The 20,961-nt window shown below is 41.6% G+C and overlaps 2 protein-coding genes across 2 annotated transcripts; both read left to right on the top strand.

The window, feature by feature from the left end:
• Positions 1 to 1,592: 1,592 nt before the first annotated feature.
• On the top strand, positions 1,593 to 7,203 carry LOC149655001 (uncharacterized). The gene is made up of 12 exons (XM_089845011.1): positions 1,593 to 1,819; positions 1,882 to 1,925; positions 4,594 to 4,783; positions 5,124 to 5,282; positions 5,350 to 5,445; positions 5,507 to 5,983; positions 6,048 to 6,086; positions 6,155 to 6,232; positions 6,297 to 6,353; positions 6,414 to 6,628; positions 6,691 to 6,850; positions 7,026 to 7,203. Exons 3-12 carry the CDS (start codon positions 4,594 to 4,596, stop codon positions 7,163 to 7,165), a joined length of 1,611 nt encoding a protein of 536 aa, XP_089701137.1. The 5' UTR covers positions 1,593 to 1,819; positions 1,882 to 1,925; the 3' UTR covers positions 7,166 to 7,203.
• On the top strand, positions 2,028 to 4,405 carry LOC149655002 (uncharacterized). Its single transcript, XM_089845009.1, has one exon. The coding sequence runs from the start codon at positions 2,265 to 2,267 to the stop codon at positions 4,401 to 4,403; it is 2,139 nt and encodes a 712-aa protein (XP_089701135.1). The 5' UTR covers positions 2,028 to 2,264; the 3' UTR covers positions 4,404 to 4,405.
• Positions 7,204 to 20,961: the final 13,758 nt, after the last annotated feature.

Here is a 20,961-nt window from a genome sequence, read left to right as displayed (position 1 = left end):
TAAGTGGCGTAAATCACTCTCCTAAATGGCGTAAATCACTCGCCTATGGAGCGTAAATCATTCGACTAAGTGGCGTAAATAACTCGCCTAAGGAGCGTAAATCACTCGCCCAAGGAGCGTAAATCACTCGCCCAAGGAGCGTAAATCACTCAAAGTGGTGTAAATCACTCATCCCAAGAACGTAAATCACTTATCTTAGTGGCGTAAATCACTCTCTCAAGGAGCGTAAATCACTCGCCCAAGGAGCGTAAATCACTCGCTCAAGGAGCGTAAATCACTCGCCCAAGGAGCGTAAATCAGTTATCTAAGTGGCGTAAATCACTCATCCAAAGAACGTAAATCACTTATCTAAGTGGCGTAAAGCACTCTCCTAAATGGCGTAAATCACTCGCCTAAGGAGCGTAAATCACTCGCCCAAGGAGCGTAAATCACTCGCCCAAGGAGCGTAAATCACTCGCCCAAGGAGCGTAAATCACTCTTCAAAGTGGCGTAAATCACTCATCCAAAGAACGTAAATCACTTATCTAAGTGGCGTAAGTCACTCTCCTAAGTGGCGTAAATCACTCGCTAAAGGAGAGTAAATCACTCGCCCAAGGAGCGTAAATCAGTTATCTAAGTGGCGTAAATCACTCATCCAAAGAACGTAAATCCCTTATCTAACCCTAGTAGCACCAGCGATACGTTTTGGAGTTGGCTAGAAGTCGCGCAGTTGGTAGTCTGTCGCAATCGGTTTGTAGTCGTAACCTATCACTTACCCGACCAGTAAAGCTATTAAGCCAGCACAAAAACCAAAACATTCCCAACATAACAGATAAAATATCTTTCTAGGATACCATAATCATAATAACTTTTAAAATATTTATTTTGTTAACTTTACAACGTTTAATTAAGAATTAAAACGAAGAATTAAACTGAGTTTTAGCGTTTTTCTTAGGAAACATTGGCCAACTCCTACCCGACTGTAAAACCACCACATGATTTTTTTCTTATTTTGTGGAGATTGATAAAAAAATAATGAAATACATGACGTATTGTTTCATCCAACCTTTGTAGTAGTAAGATTATTAAGAAGTTGAATTTGAAACTAAGTTTATAAGCTTGGAAATATATAGCGCGCGATGCAAAAATGTTTACTTTTCACTGAGGTGAAATGGTTAAATTTGGTACATTCATCTCTTAAAGGTAGGGTGAAATAAATGTTCAAGTAATTTTCCTAGCCATTACAAATTTCAAGTCTGGCTAGTAATATTTTAGTGGCACGTGCTTCGTCGAACGGAATTTGGCGGGAAATGCTATAAACATGAGCGATGTATAAAGCTTGTATGTAAAAAAGGAGCTCATTTTATTTTACATTCTCCCTTTAAATAAATGAAGTCAAAGGGCGAACGAACAGGGGAGGGAAGATAGCCCTGACTAATAGATATTTTCACACATGGAGGATTCATAACATTTACACCAAGAGGCAGGGCTAACTGGCGGACAAAAACCCGTCTGCTTTTGTCCTCCAGATAGCCCGGCTACCTGGTGAAAATGGTATGAATCCTCCATGTTTAAAAACTATCTATAACATGGAAATCTAAAAAAAAACCTGCTTGGAAAAAACGGGGTAGAGGTAGAGCTGACCCAGCGCGAACTTCCACGGTAAACAAAGTTTAGAGAAGGTTCTCGGAAAATCCCCGCTTTCCCTTTGTTAACCCGAGCGTTTCGCGGGCACGATCATTCCTGTAGGCTGTAGCCTGCATAGCCATTTTATTTTACGGAAGATATCGAGCAAGTTGGAAGGTCCCGCCGTGGTTTAACAAAAATATTGTTTGAAAACGTAAGCCTAAATGTGCTTTTTATATTATAATTTTCTTGTGTTTAATCTAATTTTATTCTTAGGTGTCAAAGTTAATCATATCTGGTTGGTAACTGATATTTTAAAGGTACTGTAACTGCATGTTTTATTTTTCTTTGTCTATATTTCAAGAGGCCCTCTTAATTTAGTTATCATAGACTAAAATTATGTGGTGTCAATAATCCATTTTTGATGGTATTTATTTGAATTTGAAGAATAATTCAGGTAGATCTAATTACGCTTAGGAATAGACTTATTTTTGTTTAGGGTTATTCTCTATCTTCTATCGATAGGAAGGTGGCGCGCGGGAGGGTCTCACGTTTTCTCCCTACCAAAGGTCGGAAGCAGACGACGGCTGGGTTTTGTGAACTTTGGTTATTGTGAATAGATATTTAAAGAGGGTCGGTCTTTGGTAATTTAGTTAACTATGTCTAATAATCAAACTAAGAGGGTTGGTATGAGCTATGATAGAGATATTTCTGATTTAAGTTGTAGGCAAAAGAGAAGGAAACGAGCCAGATACATCAAACAGGTAATGGATCGCGTTTCTGAAGAGAATATTGTAGAAAACGCAAGCAACGACTCAATTTCAGATTTAGATTACAATGAAATAATAAACCCCTCAGATACTGATAGTTTAAATAACAGGGAATTGGAAGTTCGATCTGGTAGTTTAGTTTCTTTAGATAAGGAAAATGAAAGTAGTGCGAGTAGTGAGAACCTTTCAAATAGTTCAGGTGATGGGTTTAATAGTACTGCATCGAGTTTCAGCGATACTACTACATCTGAATCTGTATCATTCGATATTTGCAGTGATATTAGGAACTGGGCCTTATCTCATAACATAGATACTGTAAGGCTTAACAGTCTGTTAGAAATTCTTAGGTCACATGGCCATGATGATTTGCCAAAAGATTCACGAACGCTTTTACGTACTCAAAGACATTCAACTGGGATAACAGAAATAGCTGGTGGGGAATATTGGCACATTGGTTTTAATCAAGGAATTGTAAACTTTTTAAATTCACGACCTGATTTTAATTCAGATATTTCATTTGCCATAAATATTGATGGTGTTCCCCTATTTAAAAGCTCAAACAAAAGCCTCTGGCGTATTTTAGCGTCAGTTTATAGTTTCTCAGAGGGAATAATTGGAGAAGTTTTTCCGGTTGGGATTTTTTGCGGTTATAGCAAGCCTTTGTCACTGACTCAATATTTGAACCCATTTGTCAATGAGATTACTGCTTTATGCAATAACGGATTTAATTATGGTTTTAAAACATTTAACTGCAACTTGAAAGGTCCATACATTTTTGACACCCCAGCAAGATCATTCGTTAAAAATACAAAGGGTCATACCGGTTACTATTCGTGCGACAAATGTACAATCAAGGGCTTCCATTACAACCGTCGCACAGTATTTTTGGAACTAGGAGGGGATGATGGTCCTGTTCTTTTACGCAATAATAATTCCTTTAGAAATCGTGAGAATGAAGAGCACCATCTTATTGGACTTCCTTCCCCTCTAGAACGTTTGGATATTGATATGGTACAAAACTTCCCTCTTGATTACATGCATTTGGTATGTTTGGGTGTAATGAGACGAATATTAAATGCCTGGGTTAAAAAGGGAAAATTTAAAGTTAGGTTAAGTGGAAATATGGTTTGCGAGTTCTCCACCAGGCTGGAGAAGTGTAGAAAACAGATACCAAGTGAATTTGCTAGGAAACCTAGAGCTCTTAAATATATTGATAGATGGAAGGCGACCGAGTTAAGGCAGTTTTTACTCTACACAGGTCCAATAATAGGCGATGGTGTTCTTTCTAGAGATGTTCTAAATCATTTTAGATTGCTTTTTTGTGCAATTTACATATTGGTATCACCAGATTTAAGTAAGAATCTATGTGATTATGCGGGACAGTTATTAGAGTTGTTCGTCTCCTCAAGCCCTGACTTTTATGGGAAGGAGTTCGTGGTACAAAATGTACATTCTTTAACTCACCTATCAGAAGATGTTAAAAGGTTCGGCCCTTTGGATTATTTTAGCGCTTTTCCCTTCGAAAACCATTTACAGTTGCTGAAGAAAAAAATGAGATCTCCAAATAAACCTCTTCAGCAACTTTTAAAAAGAGTAACTGAGAACCAACACCTTTTAATTAAAAAACCAAAAATAAATGAAATAGTTTTTAAGAAGCCTTTCAAAGATAACAGTCCCCATATACCGAATAACGCTAGATCTTTTAAGAAAATTGAAACACCTTCATTTTGTATTTCTGTAAAGCCTGGTGATAATTGTTTTAAACTAAAAACTACAGGCGAGGTGATAAAGGTTAGACATATTTATCAAACCAGGGTTAAGGAAGTAATGGTTATCGGAAATTTGTGCAAATATCACAGTGATATTTTTGACTATCCTCTTCGCTCGTCAGTTTTGGGAATATTTTTAGGTAGACTTTCTAATCAAGTAAAAACATTCCCTCTCTCTTCGCTGGAGAGAAAATGTTTTCTTTTTGAAGTTAATGGCTCTCCCTTGGTTAAAATTGTTCCATTGGTTCACAACGGCTGAAACTGTGGCAATTTCAATTTACATTTTCAATAATTTAAAGTTTTTTTAAGAAATATGTGGGTTAACTAGACCTCGAAAAGGGATTTGAATTCGTATTAAAATATGGCTTTAATTTGTTAAAACGTTTTAGTCTTGCATAGTGGGTCTTGTTAGTATTTGACTTGGGTAAGCCCTAGTACTTCCTTTTCAGATGTATGTTGTATTCAGCTTTGAAAACGAAGGTACTGTTGAAGTAGTGCCATTACAATGGTGCCCCGATGAAACATCATGTTATTGGCCACCACTTGCTTTACAAAAAGAAGTTATCCACTTAATTACCAAAGGAGCTTCTTATGAGAAAAACTGGACGCTTTATCCGGGAAAGATTTTATACAAGTCAAGTAAGACGCTGTAAAACACATTAATGAGACCACAAGCTCATAAGGTATGTTCCACAAATTTGTCACTGGTTAATGAGAGCTTGTCTTGAAGTGACGTGGGTGAAACGTCGTAGATTCTCGTAAAGCGACGCCTAGTGAGGCCAGGCTTACCACACAATAAATAGGAAGATGAACCGCAAAATTGCGTGTATACGCGTGGTTCTCGCTCCGTTCTCAAACAAGCTCTCATTAAGTCTCTAGCATTACTAAGTATAGGAATTAAGTGTCATACTTATGGAACATATCTTATAAACTTATGATTAAACCCACAGCAGCATTAAAATTATCTTTACCATCATAGTGATTTATAGCCGGGCCCGAGAACAGCTTAGTAAAGCTGAATTAACCTCAGACTTGGCTAGTGAAATAGAATTCGGAAGAGGGCTGCGTGGACAGAAAAACAAAAGAAAGAAGCCTCAAATTGAGGCTATGATGTCTTCACCATCTGATTCTAGTTCTGGTAAATTTTACTTTTTAAATAGCTTTATTAAGGCGTTTATTAATTATTTTCTTCACAATATGAGTAGATGAAGATGTACGCAAAAAATCCAAACATGGACGGAAAAAAGGCAAAGAAAAAATGGTGGCGCTCCCGACTCCACCACCTTTGCCATTGGCATTCGGTAATCATTATCTTTATTTTGTATTTATTTTAAGTTAGCACAACTAACTTGAAAACTGTAGTTAGTGAAACGATAATGGACATAGACAAATCAAGTTTAAGTAAACCATGGAAGACAAAACCTTCATGTGAAACGGGTGCTAAAACCACTTTATCATCAGTTACAAATCCAAATAAGAGTGTTGAAAATTTGGAAACCTCAGCTAGTCATATGGGAGCTGAAGAAGCTGAAGAAAATGCGCGTACAAATAATAATGATCTAGAGGCAGCAAGATTTTCTAGTCAGAACTCTCCAGGATTATTAGATAAAGCAAGAAGAATGTGCCAAAATTCCCCATCATTCCAAAAACAAACGGATGAAATAACTTCCAATTCACAGCCCCCGTTACCAAAGTCAAAAATTCAGAAGGGAATTCCTGGTCCAAGCTCCTACCACTCATCCGAAGCCTCTACTAGCAAATTCAAAAGATCCGAAACCTTACACCCAAATTCCCAGCGGTGTGAGTCCGCATTTAGGAACGAAGTAAACTACCTGGATGGTAAACTATATCATTTAATATATGAATTAAAATCAAATTTTAATATCCGGAAATTTCTTTTCAGGACCAATTTGGGATTATTTTTCCGAAGATTTCCGATCTTGTAAGTTATAATAGTTATTTCACGATTCAATTTCACTAAATTCACTGTTTTATGAATTTTATTGCTAGCTTCTTTGGCTTCTAATACAGAAATCTTGAGTGGAGCTACGCAAGGGGTTTCTGCCTGGAAAAATAGCAGGCCACATGGTACAATCCATTTTTCGCTAACTGTTATTAAAACTGCTTTAATTCATTTGATAAAATATTGTAGGACCTCGAAGTGATGGTTATAATCAAGCCTCTACAAATAATTGCAGCATTGTTAATGGTATTGATAAATAAAAAGTATAAATTATTGATTTAGAATGATTAACTGTTGAATTTTCAGAAAATAACAGATCTAAATTCGAAAAATCTGTGTTTTTGATGCTCTCAGACATAAATATGAAGCTAAACAGAATACTTAATACACAGCAGGAACTGGCTCGTAACACTTCAAAGGACTGCGAAGTTGAAGGTTTACCAAATCTACCTTTGGCTACTTTGGAGGATTTACAATATTTGGAAAATCTTGTAGAAAATGAAGAAATCAGGAGGAGGATTGTAAGTTTCCCAAAATAAGTTATTTATAGTTAACAAACTTGTCATCTTAATTGTCTTTAAAGGTGAACAAATTAGCTGCTGTTGGAGGAAAAAGAGTTGGAGATACTTGCAGAAGCATTTTAAAAAGAGTGTTTTCTCATGGATTAATATTGCAGTTTAATTGGATTGGTATGAATGGAAAACAAGCTTTTCAAGGATTGAAAATGAAAGAAATCATTACTGGTAAGTAATATTGCCATAGAATTATATTAAAATCTATTTTCCATAGATTTTAATTTTTTTATCCCATTATTAGTTCAGATGAATTAATTGAGCTCAAAATATTGATCAGAGCACTAGCTCGTGTATGATTAACTCATGATCAAAGTCAAATTTAATTTTTTTTTAATATTAACAGATGCAGTTCAATGTAACATTAAGGGATCGCGTATTTATGACATCGAAGCTGTTATCAAGAAATGGCTCAGATACGCTGGTGATAGAGAAGGTGGGAGAGAAGAAAGGAAAAAGAAAAAGGACAATTGTCAAGCTGACTAGAATGAAATGAAATTCTTTAATAAAAAACTGCATCCTAACTTGTTACTTTATTATACCTATCGCAGTTAGCTGACCATACAAAGTTTGGGGGAGAGGGATTGATCGGGGGAGGGGGATTGATCGGGGGGGGGATTTTTGGCAGGAAAGAGAGGAGGGGTTAGTGTTGGGGATGTGGTGGTTTTACTATTGGCAAATACTCAACTTATGATGTAAAAAAATATGAAGGCCATCACATGGTTTAAGAGACGCTATCCTTTCCATTCCATCAAAAATACCAGATATTGGCCAAATTCTGGTTTCCATGAAAAATGTATCTCCTGCCCAACTGAAAAAACCGCTTTTGGCCAAATGCTGGTTTCTCTGAATAACTTTTCTCCTGCCCAACTCCAAAAACAGCAATTGGCCAAATGCTGGTTTCCTTGAAACTTGTATCATCAGCCCAACTCCAAAAACAGCTATTGGCCAAGTAGGACATTTCGACTGTTCAATTGATGGTTTGCCAACACCATTGGCCAATAGCATATTCGTAACTGTTGGGCCGATTGCATTTGGCTACTAGGGAAGTGGCGTAAATCACTGTCCTAAGTGGCGTAAATCACTCGCCTAAGGAGCGTAAATCATTCGCCTAAGTGGCGTAAATCACTCGCCCAAGGAGCGCAAATCACTCTTCAAAGTGGCGTAAATCACTCATCCAAAGAACGTAAATCACTTATCTAAGTGGCGTAAGTCACTCTCCTAAGTGGCGTAAATCACTCGCTCAAGGAGCGTAAATCACTCGCCCAAGGAGCGTAAATCACTCGCCCAAGGAGCGTAAATCAGTTATCTAAGTGGCGTAAATCACTCATCCAAAGAACGTAAATCACTTATCTAAGTGGCGTAAATCACTCTCCTAAATGGCGTAAATCACTCGCCTATGGAGCGTAAATCATTCGCCTAAGTGGCGTAAATAACTCGCCTAAGGAGCGTAAATCACTCGCCCAAGGAGCGTAAATCACTCGCCCAAGGAGCGTAAATCACTCAAAGTGGTGTAAATCACTCATCCCAAGAACGTAAATCACTTATCTAAGTGGCGTAAATCACTCTCTCAAGGAGCGTAAATCACTCGCCCAAGGAGCGTAAATCACTCGCTCAAGGAGCGTAAATCACTCGCCCAAGGAGCGTAAATCAGTTATCTAAGTGGCGTAAATCACTCATCCAAAGAACGTAAATCACTTATCTAAGTGGCGTAAAGCACTCTCCTAAATGGCGTAAATCACTCGCCTAAGGAGCGTAAATCACTCGCCCAAGGAGCGTAAATCACTCAAAGTGGCGTAAATCACTCATCCCAAGAACGTAAATCACTTATCTAAGTGGCGTAAATCACTCTCTCAAGGAGCGTAAATCACTCGCCCAAGGAGCGTAAATCACTCGCTCAAGGAGCGTAAATCACTCGCCCAAGGAGCGTAAATCAGTTATCTAAGTGGCGTAAATCACTCATCCAAAGAACGTAAATCACTTATCTAAGTGGCGTAAATCACTCTCCTACTTGGCGTAAATCACTCGCCTAAGGAGCGTAAATCATTCGCCAAAGTGGCGTAAATCACTCGCCCAAGGAGCGTAAATCACTCGCCCAAGGAGCGTAAATCACTCGCCAAAGGAGCGTAAATCACTCATCCAAGGAGCGTAAATCACTTATCTAAGTGGCGTAAATCACTCATCCAAAGAACGTAAATCACTTATCTAAGTGGCGTAAATCACTCTCCTAAATGGCGTAAATGACTCGCCCAAGGAGCGTTAATCACTCATCCAAGGAGCGTAAATCACTTATCTAAGTGGCGTAAATCACTCATCCAAAGAACGTAAATCACTTATCTAAGTGGCGTAAATCACTCTCCTAAGTGGCGTAAATCACTCGCCTAAGGAGCGTAAATCATTCGCCTAAGTGGCGTAAATCACTCGCCCAAGGAGCGCAAATACCTCTTCAAAGTGGCGTAAATCACTCATCCAAAGAACGTAAATCACTTATCTAAGTGGCGTAAATCACTCTCCTAAATGGCGTAAATCACTCGCCTAAGGAGCGTAAATCACTCGCCCAAGGAGCGTAAATCACTCGCCCAAGGAGCGTAAATCACTCAAAGTGGCGTAAATCAATTGCCCAAGGAGCGTAAATCACTCGCTCAAGGAGCGTAAATCACTCGCCCAAGGAGCGTAAATCACTCGCCCAAGGAGCGTAAATCACTCATCCAAGGAGCGTAAATCACTTATCAAAGTGGCGTAAATCACTTATCTAAGTGGCGTAAATCACTCATCCAAAGAACGTAAATCACTTATCTAAGTGGCGTAAATCACTCTCCTAAATGGCGTAAATCACTCGCCTAAGGAGCGTAAATCACTCGCCCAAGGAGCGTAAATCACTCGCCCAAGGAGCGTAAATCACTCAAAGTGGCGTAAATCAATTGCCCAAGGAGCGTAAATCACTCGCTCAAGGAGCGTAAATCACTCGCTCAAGGAGCGTAAATCACTCGCCCAAGGAGCGTAAATCACTCGCCCAAGGAGCGTAAATCAGTTATCTAAGTGGCGTAAATCACTCATCCAAAGAACGTAAATCACTTATCTAAGTGGCGTAAATCACTCTCCTAAATGGCGTAAATCACTCGCCTATGGAGCGTAAATCATTCGCCTAAGTGGCGTAAATAACTCGCCTAAGGAGCGTAAATCACTCGCCCAAGGAGCGTAAATCACTCGCCCAAGGAGCGTAAATCACTCAAAGTGGTGTAAATCACTCATCCCAAGAACGTAAATCACTTATCTAAGTGGCGTAAATCACTCTCTCAAGGAGCGTAAATCACTCGCCCAAGGAGCGTAAATCACTCGCTCAAGGAGCGTAAATCACTCGCCCAAGGAGCGTAAATCAGTTATCTAAGTGGCGTAAATCACTCATCCAAAGAACGTAAATCACTTATCTAAGTGGCGTAAAGCACTCTCCTAAATGGCGTAAATCACTCGCCTAAGGAGCGTAAATCACTCGCCCAAGGAGCGTAAATCACTCAAAGTGGCGTAAATCACTCATCCCAAGAACGTAAATCACTTATCTAAGTGGCGTAAAGCACTCTCCTAAATGGCGTAAATCACTCGCCTAAGGAGCGTAAATCACTCGCCCAAGGAGCGTAAATCACTCAAAGTGGCGTAAATCACTCATCCCAAGAACGTAAATCACTTATCTAAGTGGCGTAAATCACTCTCTCAAGGAGCGTAAATCACTCGCCCAAGGAGCGTAAATCACTCGCTCAAGGAGCGTAAATCACTCGCCCAAGGAGCGTAAATCAGTTATCTAAGTGGTGTAAATCACTCATCCAAAGAACGTAAATCACTTATCTAAGTGGCGTAAATCACTCTCCTACGTGGCGTAAATCACTCGCCTAAGGAGCGTAAATCATTCGCCTAAGTGGCGTAAATCACTCGCCCAAGGAGCGTAAATCACTCGCCCAAGGAGCGTAAATCACTCGCCAAAGGAGCGTAAATCACTCATCCAAGGAGCGTAAATCACTTATCTAAGTGGCGTAAATCACTCATCCAAAGAACGTAAATCACTTATCTAAGTGGCGTAAATCACTCTCCTAAATGGCGTAAATGACTCGCCCAAGGAGCGTTAATCACTCATCCAAGGAGCGTAAATCACTCTAATAAGTGGCGTAAATCACTCGCCTAAGGAGCGTAAATCATTCGCCCAAGGAGCGTAAATCACTCGCCCAAGGAGCGTAAATCACTCAAAGTGGCGTAAATCAATTGCCCAAAGAGCGTAAATCACTCGCTCAAGGAGCGTAAATCACTCGCCCAAGGAGCGTAAATCACTCGCCCAAGGAGCGTATATCACTCGCCCAAGGAGCGTATATCACTCGCCCAAGGAGCGTAAATCACTCATCCAAGGAGCGTAAATCACTTATCAAAGTGGCGTAAATCACTTATCTAAGTGGCGTAAATCACTCATCCAAAGAACGTAAATCACTTATCTAAGTGGCTTAAATCACTCGCCTAAGGAGCGTAAATCATTCGCCTAAGTGGCGTAAATCACTCGCCCAAGGAGCGTAAATCACTCATCAAAGTGGCGTAAATCACTCATCCAAAGAACGTAAATCACTTATCTAAGTGTCGTAAATCACTTATCTAAGTGGCGTAAATCACTCGCCCAAGGAGCGTAAATCACTCGCCCAAGGAGCGTAAATCACTCATCCAAGGAGCGTAAATCACTTATCTAAGTGGCGTAAATCACTCATCCAAAGAACGTAAATCACTTATCTAAGTGGCGTAAATCACTCTCCTACCTGGCGTAAATCACTCGCCTAAGGAGCGTAAATCATTCGCCTAAGTGGCGTAAATCACTCGCCCAAGGAGCGTAAATCACTCGCCCAAGGAGCGTAAATCACTCTTCAAAGTGGCGTAAATCACTCATCCAAAGAACGTAAATCACTTATCTAAGTGGCGTAAGTCACTTTCCTAAGTGGAGTAAATCACTCGCTCAAGGAGCGTAAATCACTCGCCCAAGGAGCGTAAATCATTTATCTAAGTGGCGTAAATCACTCATCCAAAGAACGTAAATCACTTATCTAAGTGGCGTAAATCACTCTCCTAAGTGGCGTAAATCACTCGCCTAAGGAGCGTAAATCATTCGCCCAAGGAACGTAAATCACTTATCTAAGTGGCGTAAATCACTCATCCAAAGAACGTAAATCACTTATCTAAGTGGCGTAAATCACTCTCCTAAGTGCAGTAAATAACTCGCCTAAGGAGGGTAAATCACTCGCCCAAGGAGCGTAAATCACTCGCCCAAGGAGCGTAAATCACTCGCCCAAGGAACGTAAATCACTTATCTAAGTGGCGTAAATCACTCATCCAAAGAACGTAAATCACTTATCTAAGTGGCGTAAATCACTCTCCTAAGTGGCGTAAATCACTCGCCTAAGGAGCGTAAATCATTCGCTTAAGTGGCGTAAATCACTCGCCCAAGGAGCGCAAATCACTCTTCAAAGTGGCGTAAATCACTCATCCAAAGAACGTAAATCACTTATCTAAGTGGCGTAAGTCACTCTCCTAAGTGGCGTAAATCACTCGCTCAAGGAGCGTAAATCACTCGCCCAAGGAGCGTAAATCACTCGCCCAAGGAGCGTAAATCAGTTATCTAAGTGGCGTAAATCACTCATCCAAAGAACGTAAATCACTTATCTAAGTGGCGTAAATCACTCTCCTAAATGGCGTAAATCACTCGCCCAAGGAGCGTAAATCACTCATCCAAGGAGCGTAAATCACTTATCTAAGTGGCGTAAATCACTCATCCAAAGAACGTAAATCACTTATCTAAGTGGCGTAAATCACTCTCCTAAGTGGCGTAAATCACTCGCCTAAGGAGCGTAAATCATTCGCCTAAGTGGCGTAAATCACTCGCCCAAGGAGCGCAAATCACTCTTCAAAGTGGCGTAAATCACTCATCCAAAGAACGTAAATCACTTATCTAAGTGGCGTAAGTCACTCTCCTAAGTGGCGTAAATCACTCGCTCAAGGAGCGTAAATCACTCGCCCAAGGAGCGTAAATCACTCGCCCAAGGAGCGTAAATCAGTTATCTAAGTGGCGTAAATCACTCATCCAAAGAACGTAAATCACTTATCTAAGTGGCGTAAATCACTCTCCTAAATGGCGTAAATCACTCGCCTATGGAGCGTAAATCATTCGCCTAAGTGGCGTAAATAACTCTCCTAAGGAGCGTAAATCACTCGCCCAAGGAGCGTAAATCACTCGCCCAAGGAGCGTAAATCACTCAAAGTGGTGTAAATCACTCATCCCAAGAACGTAAATCACTTATCTAAGTGGCGTAAATCACTCTCTCAAGGAGCGTAAATCACTCGCCCAAGGAGCGTAAATCACTCGCTCAAGGAGCGTAAATCACTCGCCCAAGGAGCGTAAATCAGTTATCTAAGTGGCGTAAATCACTCATCCAAAGAACGTAAATCACTTATCTAAGTGGCGTAAAGCACTCTCCTAAATGGCGTAAATCACTCGCCTAAGGAGCGTAAATCACTCGCCCAAGGAGCGTAAATCACTCAAAGTGGCGTAAATCACTCATCCCAAGAACGTAAATCACTTATCTAAGTGGCGTAAATCACTCTCTCAAGGAGCGTAAATCACTCGCCCAAGGAGCGTAAATCACTCACTCAAAGAGCGTAAATCACTCGCCCAAGGAGCGTAAATCAGTTATCTAAGTGGCGTAAATCACTCATCCAAAGAACGTAAATCACTTATCTAAGTGGCGTAAATCACTCTCCTAAATGGCGTAAATGACTCGCCCAAGGAGCGTTAATCACTCATCCAAGGAGCGTAAATCACTTATCTAAGTGGCGTAAATCACTCATCCAAAGAACGTAAATCACTTATCTAAGTGGCGTAAATCACTCTCCTAAGTGGCGTAAATCACTCGCCTAAGGAGCGTAAATCATTCGCCTAAGTGGCGTAAATCACTTGCCCAAGGAGCGCAAATCACTCTTCAAAGTGGCGTAAATCACTCATCCAAGAACGTAAATCACTTATCTAAGTGGCGTAAATCACTCTCCTAAATGGCGTAAATCACTCGCCTAAGGAGCGTAAATCACTCGCCCAAGGAGCGTAAATCACTCGCCCAAGGAGCGTAAATCACTCGCCCAAGGAGCGTAAATCACTCGCCCAAGGAGCGTAAATCACTCAAAGTGGCGTAAATCACTCGCTCAAGGAGCGTAAATCACTCGCCCAAGGAGCGTAAATCACTCGCCCAAGGAGCGTATATCACTCGCCCAAGGAGCGTAAATCACTCATCCAAGGAGCGTAAATCACTTATCAAAGTGGCGTAAATCACTCATCCAAAGAACGTAAATCACTTATCTAAGTGGCTTAAATCACTCTCCTAAGGCGTAAATCACTCGCCTAAGGAGCGTAAATCATTCGCCTAAGTGGCGTAAATCACTCGCCCAAGGAGCGTAAATCACTCATCAAAGTGGCGTAAATCACTCATCCAAAGAACGTAAATCACTTATCTAAGTGGCGTAAATCACTTATCTAAGTGGCGTAAATCACTCGCCCAAGGAGCGTAAATCACTCGCCCAAGGAGCGTAAATCACTCATCCAAGGAGCGTAAATCACTTATCTAAGTGGCGTAAATCACTCATCCAAAGAACGTAAATCACTTATCTAAGTGGCGTAAATCACTCTCCTACCTGGCGTAAATCACTCGCCTAAGGAGCGTAAATCATTCGCCTAAGTGGCGTAAATCACTCGCCCAAGGAGCGTAAATCACTCGCCCAAGGAGCGTAAATCACTCTTCAAAGTGGCGTAAATCACTCATCCAAAGAACGTAAATCACTTATCTAAGTGGCGTAAGTCACTTTCCTAAGTGGAGTAAATCACTCGCTCAAGGAGCGTAAATCACTCGCCCAAGGAGCGTAAATCATTTATCTAAGTGGCGTAAATCACTCATCCAAAGAACGTAAATCACTTATCTAAGTGGCGTAAATCACTCTCCTAAGTGGCGTAAATCACTCGCCTAAGGAGCGTAAATCATTCGCCCAAGGAACGTAAATCACTTATCTAAGTGGCGTAAATCACTCATCCAAAGAACGTAAATCACTTATCTAAGTGGCGTAAATCACTCTCCTAAGTGCAGTAAATAACTCGCCTAAGGAGGGTAAATCACTCGCCCAAGGAGCGTAAATCACTCGCCCAAGGAGCGTAAATCACTCGCCCAAGGAGCGTAAATCACTCATCCAAGGAGCGTAAATCACTTATCTAAGTGGCGTAAATCACTCATCCAAAGAACGTAAATCACTTATCTAAGTGGCGTAAATCACTCTCCTAAGTGGCGTAAATCACTCGCCTAAGGAGCGTAAATCATTCGCCTAAGTGGCGTAAATCACTCGCCCAAGGAGCGCAAATCACTCTTCAAAGTGGCGTAAATCACTCATCCAAAGAACGTAAATCACTTATCTAAGTGGCGTAAGTCACTCTCCTAAGTGGCGTAAATCACTCGCTCAAGGAGCGTAAATCACTCGCCCAAGGAGCGTAAATCACTCGCCCAAGGAGCGTAAATCAGTTATCTAAGTGGCGTAAATCACTCATCCAAAGAACGTAAATCACTTATCTAAGTGGCGTAAATCACTCTCCTAAATGGCGTAAATCACTCGCCTATGGAGCGTAAATCATTCGCCTAAGTGGCGTAAATAACTCTCCTAAGGAGCGTAAATCACTCGCCCAAGGAGCGTAAATCACTCGCCCAAGGAGCGTAAATCACTCGCCCAAGGAGCGTAAATCACTCAAAGTGGTGTAAATCACTCATCCCAAGAACGTAAATCACTTATCTAAGTGGCGTAAATCACTCTCTCAAGGAGCGTAAATCACTCGCCCAAGGAGCGTAAATCACTCGCTCAAGGAGCGTAAATCACTCGCCCAAGGAGCGTAAATCAGTTATCTAAGTGGCGTAAATCACTCATCCAAAGAACGTAAATCACTTATCTAAGTGGCGTAAAGCACTCTCCTAAATGGCGTAAATCACTCGCCTAAGGAGCGTAAATCACTCGCCCAAGGAGCGTAAATCACTCAAAGTGGCGTAAATCACTCATCCCAAGAACGTAAATCACTTATCTAAGTGGCGTAAATCACTCTCTCAAGGAGCGTAAATCACTCGCCCAAGGAGCGTAAATCACTCACTCAAAGAGCGTAAATCACTCGCCCAAGGAGCGTAAATCAGTTATCTAAGTGGCGTAAATCACTCATCCAAAGAACGTAAATCACTTATCTAAGTGGCGTAAATCACTCTCCTAAATGGCGTAAATGACTCGCCCAAGGAGCGTTAATCACTCATCCAAGGAGCGTAAATCACTTATCTAAGTGGCGTAAATCACTCATCCAAAGAACGTAAATCACTTATCTAAGTGGCGTAAATCACTCTCCTAAGTGGCGTAAATCACTCGCCTAAGGAGCGTAAATCATTCGCCTAAGTGGCGTAAATCACTCGCCCAAGGAGCGCAAATCACTCTTCAAAGTGGCGTAAATCACTCATCCAAGAACGTAAATCACTTATCTAAGTGGCGTAAATCACTCTCCTAAATGGCGTAAATCACTCGCCTAAGGAGCGTAAATCACTCGCCCAAGGAGCGTAAATCACTCGCCCAAGGAGCGTAAATCACTCGCCCAAGGAGCGTAAATCACTCATCAAAGTGGCGTAAATCACTCATCCAAAGAACGTAAATCACTTATCTAAGTGGCGTAAATCACTTATCTAAGTGGCGTAAATCACTCGCCCAAGGAGCGTAAATCACTCGCCCAAGGAGCGTAAATCACTCATCCAAGGAGCGTAAATCACTTATCTAAGTGGCGTAAATCACTCATCCAAAGAACGTAAATCACTTATCTAAGTGGCGTAAATCACTCTCCTACCTGGCGTAAATCACTCGCCTAAGGAGCGTAAATCATTCGCCTAAGTGGCGTAAATCACTCGCCCAAGGAGCGTAAATCACTCGCCCAAGGAGCGTAAATCACTCTTCAAAGTGGCGTAAATCACTCATCCAAAGAACGTAAATCACTTATCTAAGTGGCGTAAGTCACTTTCCTAAGTGGAGTAAATCACTCGCTCAAGGAGCGTAAATCACTCGCCCAAGGAGCGTAAATCAGTTATCTAAGTGGCGTAAATCACTCATCCAAAGAACGTAAATCACTTATCTAAGTGGCGTAAATCATTCTCCTAAGTGGCGTAAATCACTCGCCTAAGGAGCGTAAATCATTCGCCTAAGTGCAGTAAATAACTCGCCTAAGGAGGGTAAATCACTCGCCCAAGGAGCGTAAATCACTCGCCCAAGGAGCGTAAATCACTCGCCCAAAGAGCGTAAATCACTCGCCCAAGGAACGTAAATCACTTATCTAAGTGGCGTAAATCACTCATCCAAAGAACGTAAATCACTTATCTAAGTGGCGTAAATCACTCTCCTAAGTGGCGTAAATCACTCGCCTAAGGAGCGTAAATCATTCGCCTAAGTGGCGTAAATCACTCGCCCAAGGAGCGCAAATCACTCTTCAAAGTGGCGTAAATCACTCATCCAAAGAACGTAAATCACTTATCTAAGTGGCGTAAGTCACTCTCCTAAGTGGCGTAAATCACTCGCTCAAGGAGCGTAAATCACTCGCCCAAGGAGCGTAAATCAGTTATCTAAGTGGCGTAAATCACTCATCCAAAGAACGTAAATCACTTATCTAAGTGGCGTAAATCACTCTCCTAAATGGCGTAAATCACTCGCCCAAGGAGCGTAAATCACTCATCCAAGGAGCGTAAATCACTTATCTAAGTGGCGTAAATCACTTATCTAAGTGGCGTAAATCACTCATCCAAAGAACGTAAATCACTTATCTAAGTGGCGTAAATCACTCTCCTAAGTGGCGTAAATCACTCGCCTAAGGAGCGTAAATCATTCGCCTAAGTGGCGTAAATCACTCGCCCAAGGAGCGTAAATCACTCTTCAAAGTGGCGTAAATCACTCATCCAAAGAACGTAAATCACTTATCTAAGTGGCGTAAATCACTCTCCTAAGTGGCGTAAATCACTCGCCTAAGGAGCGTAAATCATTCGCCTAAGTGGCGTAAATCACTCGCCCAAGGAGCGTAAATCACTCTTCAAAGTGGCGTAAATCACTCATCCAAAGAACGTAAATCATTTATCTAAGTGGCGTAAGTCACTCTCCTAAGTGGCGTAAATCACTCGCTCAAGGAGCGTAAATCACTCGCCCAAGGAGCGTAAATCAGTTATCTAAGTGGCGTAAATCACTCATCCAAAGAACGTAAATCACTTATCTAAGTGGCGTAAATCACTCTCCTAAATGGCGTAAATCACTCGCCCAAGGAGCGTAAATCACTCATCCAAGGAGCGTAAATCACTTATCTAAGTGGCGTAAATCACTTATCTAAGTGGCGTAAATCACTCATCCAAAGAACGTAAATCACTTATCTAAGTGGCGTAAATCACTCTCCTAAGTGGCGTAAATCACTCGCCTAAGGAGCGTAAATCATTCGCCTAAGTGTCGTAAATCACTCGCCCAAGGAGCGTAAATCACTCTTCAAAGTGGCGTAAATCACTCATCCAAAGAACGTAAATCACTTATCTAAGTGGCGTAAGTCACTCTCCTAAGTGGCGTAAATCACTCGCTCAAGGAGCGTAAATCACTCGCTAAAGGAGCGTAAATCAGTTATCTAAGTGGCGTAAATCACTCATCCAAAGAACGTAAATCACTTATCTAAGTGGCGTAAATCACTCTCCTAAATGGCGTAAATCACTCGCCCAAGGAGCGTAAATCACTCATCCAAGGAGCGTAAATCACTTATCTAAGTGGCGTAAATCACTCATCCAAAGAACGTAAATCACTTATCTAAGTGGCGTAAATCACTCTCCTAAGTGGCGTAAATCACTCGCCTAAGGAGCGTAAATCATTCGCCTAAGTGGCGTAAATCACTCGCCCAAGGAGCGTAAATCACTCTTCAAAGTGGCGTAAATCACTCATCCAAAGAACGTAAATCACTTATCTAAGTGGCGTAAATCACTCATCCAAAGAACGTAAATCACTTATCTAAGTGGCGTAAATCACTCTCCTAAGTGGCGTAAATCACTCGCCTAAGGAGCGTAAATCATTCGCCTAAGTGGCGTAAATCACTCGCCCAAGGAGCGCAAATCACTCTTCAAAGTGGCGTAAATCACTCATCCAAAGAACGTAAATCACTTATCTAAGTGGCGTAAGTCACTCTCCTAAGTGGCGTAAATGACTCGCCCAAGGAGCGTTAATCACTCATCCAAGGAGCGTAAATCACTTATCTAAGTGGCGTAAATCACTCATCCAAAGAACGTAAATCACTTATCTAAGTGGCGTAAATCACTCTCCTAAGTGGCGTAAATCACTCGCCTAAGGAGCGTAAATCATTCGCCTAAGTGGCGTAAATCACTTGCCCAAGGAGCGCAAATCACTCTTCAAAGTGGCGTAAATCACTCATCCAAGAACGTAAATCACTTATCTAAGTGGCGTAAATCACTCTCCTAAATGGCGTAAATCACTCGCCTAAGGAGCGTAAATCACTCGCCCAAGGAGCGTAAATCACTCGCCCAAGGAGCGTAAATCACTCGCCCAAGGAGCGTAAATCACTCAAAGTGGCGTAAATCACTCGCTCAAGGAGCGTAAATCACTCGCCCAAGGAGCGTAAATCACTCGCCCAAGGAGCGTATATCACTCGCCCAAGGAGCGTAAATCACTCATCCAAGGAGCGTAAATCACTTATCAAAGTGGCGTAAATCACTCATCCAAAGAACGTAAATCACTTATCTAAGTGGCTTAAATCACTCTCCTAAGGCGTAAATCACTCGCCTAAGGAGCGTAAATCATTCGCCTAAGTGGCGTAAATCACTCGCCCAAGGAGCGTAAATCACTCATCAAAGTGGCGTAAATCACTCATCCAAAGAACGTAAATCACTTATCTAAGTGGCGTAAATCACTTATCTAAGTGGCGTAAATCACTCGCCCAAGGAGCGTAAATCACTCGCCCAAGGAGCGTAAATCACTCGCCCAAGGAGCGTAAATCACTCATCCAAGGAGCGTAAATCACTTATCTAAGTGGCGTAAATCACTCATCCAAAGAACGTAAATCACTTATCTAAGTGGCGTAAATCACTCTCCTACCTGGCGTAAATCACTCGCCTAAGGAGCGTAAATCATTCGCCTAAGTGGCGTAAATCACTCGCCCAAGGAGCGTAAATCACTCGCCCAAGGAGCGTAAATCACTCTTCAAAGTGGCGTAAATCACTCATCCAAAGAACGTAAATCACTTATCTAAGTGGCGTAAGTCACTTTCCTAAGTGGAGTAAATCACTCGCTCAAGGAGCGTAAATCACTCGCCCAAGGAGCGTAAATCATTTATCTAAGTGGCGTAAATCACTCATCCAAAGAACGTAAATCACTTATCTAAGTGGCGTAAATCACTCTCCTAAGTGGCGTAAATCACTCGCCTAAGGAGCGTAAATCATTCGCCCAAGGAACGTAAATCACTTATCTAAGTGGCGTAAATCACTCATCCAAAGAACGTAAATCACTTATCTAAGTGGCGTAAATCACTCTCCTAAGTGCAGTAAATAACTCGCCTAAGGAGCGTAAATCACTCGCCCAAGGAGCGTAAATCACTCATCCAAGGAGCGTAAATCACTTATCTAAGTGGCGTAAATCACTCATCCAAAGAACGTAAATCACTTATCTAAGTGGCGTAAATCACTCTCCTAAGTGGCGTAAATCACTCGCCTAAGGAGCGTAAATCATTCGCCTAAGTGGCGTAAATCACTCGCCCAAGGAGCGCAAATCACTCTTCAAAGTGGCGTAAATCACTCATCCAAAGAACGTAAATCACTTATCTAAGTGGCGTAAGTCACTCTCCTAAGTGGCGTAAATCACTCGCTCAAGGAGCGTAAATCACTCGCTCAAGGAGCGTAAATCACTCGCCCAAGGAGCGTAAATCAGTTATCTAAGTGGCGTAAATCACTCATCCAAAGAACGTAAATCACTTATCTAAGTGGCGTAAATCACTCTCCTAAATGGCGTAAATCACTCGCCTATGGAGCGTAAATCATTCGCCTAAGTGGCGTAAATAACTCTCCTAAGGAGCGTAAATCACTCGCCCAAGGAGCGTAAATCACTCGCCCAAGGAGCGTAAATCACTCAAAGTGGTGTAAATCACTCATCCCAAGAACGTAAATCACTTATCTAAGTGGCGTAAATCACTCTCC

The sequence above is a fragment of the Phalangium opilio genome, unplaced genomic scaffold (assembly GCF_054372755.1).
Source record: "Phalangium opilio isolate 3A_F unplaced genomic scaffold, DU_Popi_V2 ptg000078l_1, whole genome shotgun sequence".
Classification (NCBI taxonomy): domain Eukaryota; kingdom Metazoa; phylum Arthropoda; class Arachnida; order Opiliones; family Phalangiidae; genus Phalangium; species Phalangium opilio.
Note: the sequence above shows the minus strand (reverse complement) of the source record. Positions and strands in the feature narration are given on the sequence as shown.

Excerpts from the sequence above, each read along its gene's own strand:
- LOC149655002 (XM_089845009.1), top strand. The coding sequence starts at position 2,265 with ATGTCTAATAATCAAACTAAGAGGGTTGGTATGAGCTATGATAGAGAT.
- LOC149655001 (XM_089845011.1), top strand. The coding sequence starts at position 4,594 with ATGTATGTTGTATTCAGCTTTGAAAACGAAGGTACTGTTGAAGTAGTG. Across the intron at positions 4,784-5,123 it reads AAAGATTTTATACAAGTCAA|TGATTTATAGCCGGGCCCGA; the intron begins GTAAGACGCTGT and ends TTACCATCATAG. Across the intron at positions 6,354-6,413 it reads TAATTGCAGCATTGTTAATG|AAAATAACAGATCTAAATTC; the intron begins GTATTGATAAAT and ends TTGAATTTTCAG.